The sequence below is a fragment of the Rhinopithecus roxellana genome, chromosome 10, assembly GCF_007565055.1.
Source record: "Rhinopithecus roxellana isolate Shanxi Qingling chromosome 10, ASM756505v1, whole genome shotgun sequence".
NCBI classification, from domain to species: Eukaryota; Metazoa; Chordata; class Mammalia; order Primates; family Cercopithecidae; genus Rhinopithecus; species Rhinopithecus roxellana.
The window spans coordinates 58,832,979-58,841,803 of NC_044558.1; the positions used below are offsets into that span (position 1 = coordinate 58,832,979).

The 8,825-nt window shown below is 55.5% G+C and overlaps 1 protein-coding gene across 1 annotated transcript; it reads right to left on the reverse strand.

The window, feature by feature from the left end:
- Nucleotides 1-908: 908 nt before the first annotated feature.
- LOC104670643 (keratin, type II cuticular Hb6) lies at nucleotides 909-8,825 on the reverse strand. The gene is made up of 9 exons (XM_030939411.1): nucleotides 7,773-8,825; nucleotides 6,752-6,960; nucleotides 5,888-5,948; nucleotides 5,034-5,129; nucleotides 4,657-4,821; nucleotides 4,269-4,394; nucleotides 3,776-3,996; nucleotides 1,807-1,838; nucleotides 909-1,668 (listed from the first exon to the last, which is right to left on the reverse strand). The coding sequence occupies exons 1-9, from the start codon at nucleotides 8,139-8,141 to the stop codon at nucleotides 1,487-1,489; spliced, it is 1,461 nt and encodes a 486-aa protein (XP_030795271.1). The 5' UTR covers nucleotides 8,142-8,825; the 3' UTR covers nucleotides 909-1,486.

The following is an 8,825-nucleotide window of genomic DNA, read 5'->3' on the forward strand; positions in this document are numbered from 1 at the left end:
TGACTTGTTATGTGTAATAGATATCTGAAACACCTTCCTACGTTCCCAGTAGATATCATCATCCCACTCTAAATTTGAAGGAACTTAAAGCTCAGTGAGGCTTAGTGATTTGCCTACAGTTACAGACTAGTAAACGACTGAACTGGCACTCAAAGGGCATTAACATAGCCCTTTCAAACACAATCCCACGTAGGGAGCTAGAAGGATCTTAGGAATACTGTCCAATCTCTCCATTCCACAGCCAAGGCAGCTGAAGATTAGGGGCTGGAAGCAATTTGCCCAAAGTCACACATGTGGCAAATGGCCACTGAGGCTCGGAATGAGAAGCCCAGTTCTCCTGACTCTCAACCCAAGGCTCTTTCTCCCCGCACAGTGCTTCTCTCACATACTTCCTTTCTCTCAAATACCTTCCTTCCATTCTCACCTGTCTTTTTCCCCATGAACTTTCCCCTCCAGGAAGGCCTTGGGGTGGAGGCAGCGGGTGATCACCCTGGTTGAGAACCCCTAGAAAACATATGGCCACATCTAGAGACATTTTTAGTTGTCACAAGAGGGTGGTGGAGGACCCTTGGCATCTAGCTGATTGAGGCCAGAGATGCTACTAAACATCCTACCAAATGCATGCAACAGCCCTAAAACAAAGAATGACCCAGCCTACACACTGTCAATAGTGCTGAAGTTGAGAAATCCTGGTCTAGAGAAACCCATGATCCCATAAGACTCCCTGGCTCCCTGAGTCTTCTCTCATTTTCCCCAAGGCCTGGGCTGCTCAAGGACAGATGGGCGGCACCTACGGTGGTCATTTTCAGCTACTGAAAAATAGTGGATAAACAGGTCCTGAGGCATTCTGGCAGGGAGCCCCTACCACGGGAGGGTCCTGGCATTTTCAAGACTCTGAGACACTAGGCTTGATGCGCTACAATGAGTTTATTGGAAACACAGAGTGAAACAAAGACAAAGGAGAAGGCAGCAGAGTCATTAGTTTTTCAGAAGCTCTTGAGGGCATCTCCCTAAGGATGTTGTTCTCCCCACACGTGGGCCTGTCCCTGGCAGAGTCACAGAACCACCATCCAGGGTCAGCGTCTCCATTCCACAGGCAGAAGCGCATGGGCAGAGTCCCAGGTCGTGCAGACAGGGACATTCCCGGGTCTCCCCCGTTCCTCCAAGCTTTGGGGAAGAGGTCAGGCAAGACCAATGCATACAGCAAAAAAACAGAAGGTAGGCAGAAGAAAAGGATGAATCCTCCGGACAACAAATTGACTACCAGGAAAGGCTAGAGAGAGAGAGAGACCACGGCGCTGGCCGGGCCTCCCCGGACTCCTGCGACCAGGGATGGCTCCCAGAGCGGAGCGGTGGGGAGGGCACTTAGAGTGCACGCAGCTGGCGGCGGCTCTTGGGAGGCCGGCCAGGGCGGCCCGTTCCGGCGGCCCGAGGACTGTCTGGGTGGAGAATGATGGCTACAGGCGCTGGCGGAGGCCGCAGTCTCCTAGCACCTCTTACAGCTGCCGCCGCAGGCGCCCATCCCGATGGAGGGGGCGCAAGCGTTAGTGGTGCCCACCACCACGTTGCTGTTGCTGGGGACGCTGCTGACTCTGGTGGAGACAACAGGGGCAGTAGTGGAGGCACAGAGATCGCCACAGACGACGCCACCGCGGGAGCTGCTGACGCCTGCAGGGAAAAGAGACGGAGGCCTGCCTCAGGCGCAGCCGCAGCCTGAGTGGGTGGCTTGCTGTGATCCCACGCGCCCTTTCCCCAGAGGCTCCTAGACCCGCCCTGCGGGAGGAGGGGACGGACCCCACTACTTACAGACATTCACCGAGCCAACGCCCTCACACAGCCTGCGGGGAGAGAAGGGCAGAGGTCAGTGCCTCAGAAAAGGCGCTGGGCCCCCGCGACTGAGGTGGAGGGGATACATCTGTGGCCCTCCATCTGGGCACTAGCCAAAGGGAGGGGGCAAGAAATGCTCTCAGCCAGGAGCCAGCATAGCCCCGGGTCACTGTGAGGGTCTGGAGACAGAAGGCCTGTAAGTGCCTCGCTCTCCACCGCTCCTGAGCTGTGCAACCCCAACTTCAGCCAGCCTCAGCCTAGGCTTCCTCATCAGGAAAATCTACTTCGTAGATCTCTTATGAGGAATGAATCAAATAAGAGGCATCCAGTGCTTAGAGCCTGGCTCATAGCCCTTAAGAGCTATTAGCTGCCACTGCCTGGAAGTTGGCTGTGACTGAATTGCAGGTGCATTTGAGGGAAGCAGATTTAACTTGTGAAATCCAGTCTGATTGGTGTCATTAGATTATAGGCGTCAGGGGGATAGACTTTTTTGTCTATTCCTTTCCCCACCACCTAAAAACAATGCCTGGCTCAATACAAAACTGTTGGGTAAACTAATGGGATTTTAGAATAGGCTCCGAGACTGCCCACCACTGTCGTCTCATCCAGCAGATGGAAAGGCTGAGGCCCAGAGGGAGGACATGTCCAATGACAAGGCAGGGCTCTCACCCCAAACACTCATTTCCACCCAGCCCACATTTCCCTCCCACATAGCTTCCCCTAAGGGAAGAAAATGGAGTTCCCCTGAAAGCACACTGGCCAAGGATTGGTGAAATCAGCTTCAGATAAGAGAAGCCACAGCCACCATCAAATCATCCCATGTCCAGGTTCCCTAGGCAACGCACACCAAAACTCCTGCGTTCATTCCAAGAGCCCTGTGTGATGGAGGAGTTGGCCGCTCAGATTCCAATGCCATCTCCATGTGTCTCTCCAACTTCCAAATGCAGACTTGGAAAACTCCTCCTCCCAGAATTCTTCACTTATGAAATTCCCCGGGCCCAGCCAGACCCCTGCCTCTGAGCTTTCCAATGGAACAACTCGAGTTTGCTGGAAATCTCATCATGTGGTCACTTTAATTTCTAGGTCCCAAACCTGTGTTCCCCATTTCCCAAATACACAAGATGCTCCCTCGGCATCCCCAATCTTCACCCTCCTCTCCCCAGGGCCAAGGGCCTGACTGTCCACAAAAAGAAAAAAAAGAGCTTGGGGTGAAACCAACTGACTAACTAGGGGAAAGAAACGAAGGGCAAAGAATGCGCTCACATTCTGGGAGCATTGTCCTTCTGGGAGCAGGAGCTGTATAGCTGGCCTTCAGCCATAGGAAGGCTGAGTGACCAGTGGGTCTTCTCCACTCCCCCCACCTCTGAAGCAAGCAAGCAAGCAAAAATCCTGAGAGCAAGGCAAAACTGCCCCAACGGGTAAGTCCTCGCTCTGTGTCTAACTCATTCCCACTTGCTGCAATCGAAGACCCCTTTGGGATGTTCATTGCCATTATAATAGAAAAATGTGAGTTGATGCTGTCATCTATCTGAAGCTGTCCTTATGGGATGCATCTGAACTCCCAGGTCTGGAGCTGGGGCCAGGGCCAGACTAGGAAAAACAGAAGAAATCCTGAGAGGCACATGCGGCTACAGCTGGAAGGGAAGGAGCATTACCCAGGCAAGCTGGCCCCAAGCCTTAACTAGGCTTCTCAGTAACAGGAATATCTGCTACCAGATTACTGGATCTCAACTGAGATTAACAAGACCGCAATTTCAGATCAGTGCCTAGGTGAACATGAGAGACTCAAGCAGGGCTAGATCATACTTAAAGGACTTACACAAATTACCTATCTGGTTGCAGGGTGGGGAGGCTAAGAAACAAAACTTGAGTGCTGCCAGGAGTGTGAAGACAGGGCACGCTGAGAACCCTGGCAGGGCTGGGAAAGGGAAAGGTCTATGGGACCCACCTCTGCTCCTCGCCCTCCAGCAGGCGCCTGTAGGTGGCGATCTCAATGTCCAGGCCCAGCTTGGAGTTCATCACCTCCTGGTACTCCCTGATCAGGCAGGCCATGTCCTGCTTGGCCTTCTGCAGGGCGCCCTCCAGCTCGGCCAGCTTGCAGCGCGCGTCGCTGAGGGCCGCCTCACCCTGCTGCTCAGACTGGGCCACCGCGGCCTCCAGCTTGGAGTTCTGAAGACAACAGAGAGAACAAGGTAGATCAGAATCCCTGGGTCTCTCTGATGCTTACCTGGATGACACCATGCTCCCACCAAGCTGGGAGCACCCCAGAACAGAGCCTCTCGCCTTCATCACCTGGGACTCACTGAGAGACCACAACCAGGGACTCTACATGGACAAAGGGGCTGGAGAATGAATGCTGAGATCCAGATAGGGCACACATAGGCTATGTGACAATGGTTAGGCCCTCGGTCTCTCTGACCTTGGGCACAGATGCCCCATACCTGGCACTTGGCGTTCTCCACCTCGGCCGTCAGCCTCTGGATCATGCGGTTCAGCTCGTTGATCTCCTCCTTGGTGCGGCGCAGGGTCTCCCCATGCCTGATCACCGTGGCCTTCATCTCCTCACACTGGGGGAAGTAGAGATGCTCATGAGGCTCAGGGTGGGACTTCCCATCCATTCAGGGCACCATGGATGATTGTGCAGGTTGTACAGTGCTCAGCCTGTGCAACCACACATGGCAGTCCTGCCCTGCCACCCTAACCTCAGAGTGGCAGCCATCTCTTCTCATCCCCAGGGACCAGCATCCCCAGAAAAGGAAGCCTATTTAATAGATACCTCACATCCCTCCCACTGCCATGTCTAGCAGGCAGGTGTCCTGTGCCACTCACCTTGCTGCGGTACCAGGACTCGGCCTCGGCCCGGCTGCGGGTGACAATGTCGTCGTACTGTGCCTTGATCTCAGCGACGATGCAGTCCATGTTCAGGTCCCGGCTGTTGTCCAGCTTGACAACCACAGAGGTGTCTGAGATATGGGACTGGAGAATGCGGATCTCCTGCAGGAGGTGGGGGCAGTGACTTTAGTTGAGAACACAGCCCCACCCACCATGTCCTGACTCCACCTTCTCAGGCTTTCTCTGGTCCCCAGCCCTGCCCCCTCACACAGCCTCAGGGACTGCAGCCTCTACCCACATCCTGTCCAATACTCCCACCCCCAACTCTCCTCTCTGCTGGCTGCCAGGTCTCTGCCTGGCCCCTGGGCCCGCACCTCCTCATACAGCCGCCTCAGGAAGTCGATCTCCTGGATCAGGGCCTCCACGTTGGCCTCCAGGTCTGACTTGCGGAGGTAGGCGCAGTCCACATCCTGCAAAGGTGGGGAGTGTTGGAGCTCAGAGGACCCTGGCAATGTAGCCCCCAGACTCGTCTCTCTGCCCATCCATTCCATGCAGCCAGGGGAAAGCAGTCCCCAGTGTCCCATTCCCATGCCTCTCCTTCCCTTCTGCCCTTCCTGGGATGAGCTGGCATCCTCTGCCCCTTTGAGGACAAATCCTGTTTGCTTTGGGCATGACTCACCAGCCTTTCACCCCTCCTTGCCCTCCTGTCTCTCCCTTCTCCCCCCTCCTGCTCCAGGAAGCCTGCCCAGACTGACCCCCTGCTCTCACACCTTGACCCTTTCCTGTCCTTCAGTAGTGCTCCAAGAACCCAGTTCCTGCTCCTGGTTCTGCTCCATCCTCTCTTAGACCCTAGGATTGTGTCTGTGCCGCAAGGTCAGACTCCCCAAAATGCTAGACAGACTGCACTGTCTCTCAGCAGAGACATTGTATCTGCTATGGCTCCAGGGGACTCAGCAACAGACCACAACCTCTGGAGCAGAGCAGGACACACAGAGGACAGTGCAGCCATCCCCTCGCCCAAGGCAGGTGCTGGTAGATGTTCCAAGGTCATTGCCCTTTGACAAGACCCTGGATACTCCATCCAGTGACCTGCACCTGGGCAGTCCTATCCTGCTGTGGAAAGGTCATTGTGCTCCACACTGAGGTTGAGACCCCCTGTGTCTCCCCAGGAAGAGCCTGTCATTCTGAGATCCCACAGATCTGTGCTTCTCAATCCTGTGTCACTTGCCTTCTTCAGAGCCACAAACTCGTTCTCAGCTGTTGCTCTCAGAGAAACCTCCTCCTCATACCTGAGGCAGAGCAGAGGGCAGAGAGGGGAGGTCAGGGCAAGGCAGGTCTTTGCAGAGCCCCCATCACATCACACTTCATCACAGCCATGGGGACAGTACTAGAAACACCCCCACACAGCCCGGGCCTGGCAAGCTAGCTGAGTCCTTTCCGGTTGGATGTGGGATGTCTCTGGGATTCTCTCTCCACTTTGAACTGGGGAGGAAGAGGGCTCACCTGGTACCTCCCAGTCCTGTTCCCAAAGGGTCTCTGAGGTCCCCCAGGAGGCAAATAGGACTCAGCCCCCAACCCCATCCTGGGAGTAAACAGCATATCCTCCTGGGGCCTGTAGCCCCAGCCTCCTTCACTGGTATGAATCCCAGCTCAGGTGTGGGGACTCCTGGACCCGCAGACCCTCAGAACTTAGAACCGAAGGCAGTGGGAACACCCAGAGCCCCAGACCTGTCACTCGTGAGAGACCCTGGGCTCACATCTGACAGGTGCTACAGGTGTCGGGGCTGAGGGTCAGGAGAGAAGGCCTGGACCCTGCAGAGGCTTCCTCCCCACCGAGCGCAGGGGAGAGCTGCTGGGTGATGTGGCTCAGGGAAGAGAAGGCTGGAGTGGGATAGAGACAGGTAGTGGGAGTCACAGCCCTCCTCTTACACAGGTGTCTGGGCAAAGATTCCACAAATGAAAAGACCCCGCCACCCTCGGTCAACCTAGTGGTCATGGCCACTCACCCTACATGGGAGTTCGTATTGTCTAATCCAGTGTATTTAACCTAAACCCCATTCCTGTGCCCAGCATCCCTCCTGCTGTCACTCACTTCTTCTTGTAGCCCTCCAGCACCTCCTGCACGTGGTTGAGCTCTGAGGCCAGCCTCCCACTGTCAGCCTCCACGCACTCGGCCTCCCGCCGCAGAGTCTCGATGTAACCCTCAAACAGGGGCTCCAGGTTGCTCTGGCAACACTCGCGGTTCTGGAAGAACTGCAGCTTTGTCTCCAGCAGCTTGTTCTGCTGCTCCAGGAAGCGCACCTGCCATTCAGGGCGGGAAGGAGGGACAGATGGTTTCTGGTGCCCCCAAAGACAGCTCTGGGGACCTGGTGGAGGAGGGATAGTTTAAAGGAAATCCCCAAATCTGGAGCTTATCTGAGATTGAGTAGAGGTGGGCTGTGGGAGACAGACAATTTCTGGATTTCCTGGTCATGATCTATGTCTAGATTTCCCACTCAGGAATGGAGCAAGGGCTGGGTGGTGTCAGTGCCTGCTCTCTGGGGAGCTGAGTGACCCCAAGCAGATGAACACAAGTGGAGGCTCCGCTCCTCACTCTGAAGCCAGGTGAGGCAGCACCCCTCACAGGCAGAGTACCCAGGTTCAGATCACAGATGGGATTTCTGGGGATGGTGCCAAGGAGAGGGTGTCTAAATTGAATCATCATCTGGAAGGGAGCTCAGCTGTCCCAGCTCTTCCCCTATGTCATCCGGAAGTCAGTGCACCCTACTTTCTCACCCTGGGGCTGCCCAAACCCCTCTGAGTTCAGCAGCAGTGGTCACATGTCCCCCACCCCCAAATCCCTGATGTCTAGCTTGTGCCCCAAGAGCAGCCTGGCCACACTTTTCCTCCACAAGCTCCCCCTATCTGAACTGTCAGCTGAGTCTGCGTCTTGAGTGCCTGTGTGTGTGTGTGTGTGTGTGTGTGTGTGTGTGTGTGTGTGCCTGAGTGCCTCTCCCATCAGACGGGGATCTCAGGCAGGCAGAGGTCTTTCTGACTCTGACTCCATCCTCAGTGCCCAGCCCTGGCTGTGTAGGTAGTGGGAGTTCAGGAAGGGTGTGATCCAGGACACCCACCTTGTCGATGAAGGCCGCGAACCTGCTGTTGAGGGATTTGATCTGCTCCTTCTCCTCCTGCTTCACGCACTGCGCGTTGGGGTCGATCTCCAGGTTGAGGGGTGTGAGGAGGCTCTCGTTGACCGACACGGTGGTGATGCATGGGGGGCTGGGCCCACACACGCCCCCAGAGCGGTAGCCGAAGCTGCGTCCGCAGGAGCCGGCCCTATAGCCTCCGCACAGGCTGTGGCTGCCAAAGCCCCCAGTGAGGCCGCGGTAGCAGGAGATGCCACGGTAGGGGGCAGCGGTGATGCAGCAGCGGCCAGGCCGGGGCCCGCAGGCCGAGATGCAGCTGAAGGCGCGGCCACCACAGTAAGATCCGCAAGTCATGGTGCTTTTTGGGGAAGAGAGGAGGTTCTGAGGATGGAGACGTCCGAATGGAGAGTACAGTGTTCGGGGTGTCCGGCGTTCACTGCTTGCACCTCTGTAGGCCTTTTATATAAGTAGGGAGACTGTGACCACGTGGGTCGGAGCAATTAGAAGGCTTTATGGGCTTGAGTTGTGTAGCTGCTGTCGCTCCCCACTTAAAGTGCTTAATTGGTGCCCAAAAGCAGCCAGATGTTTATGATCCTTTGCCCTAAACTGCAGTTTTCCTCTTCAAAGGACCAACTCACGTCCGCCACACCCACCTCAACCTCCCAATACACAGTTGAGGAAACTGACGTTGCACGAAGGAGTGGGCTGTGACTCAGGTTGGAATGGAAGGGAAGGGGCGGGGCTGCTGCTCTTTCTGTCCTGCAGGGTTTGACATTGTCGATGCTGCTGTCTGTGGTGCTGATAGTACTAGCCAGGAATGTTGGGAGGGGAAATCTCATGATGTGGAACTTGGGGGACGTTTGGTGGTTTCTCTGAACCAGATGCTTGTTTCTGAACCCCAAAAGTCCCACGTTTACAGAATCTCTAACTTAGTCACCTTCTCAGGAACCCAATTCCTCCATGCCTACTCCCAAATCCCTTATCTATACCTATCAACATGTTTTTCTCTCTCTCCCACTCTCTGGTGCACACACACAC

Bases quoted from the DNA above. Each gene is read 5' to 3' on its own strand.
- LOC104670643 (XM_030939411.1), bottom strand. From the start codon at position 8,141: ATGACTTGCGGATCTTACTGTGGTGGCCGCGCCTTCAGCTGCATCTCG. The intron at 5,949-6,751 runs GTGAGTGACAGC...GCTCTGCCTCAG, and splicing joins CTGGAGGGCTACAAGAAGAA to GTATGAGGAGGAGGTTTCTC. The intron at 4,822-5,033 runs GTGCGGGCCCAG...CACCTCCTGCAG, and splicing joins TGAGGCGGCTGTATGAGGAG to GAGATCCGCATTCTCCAGTC.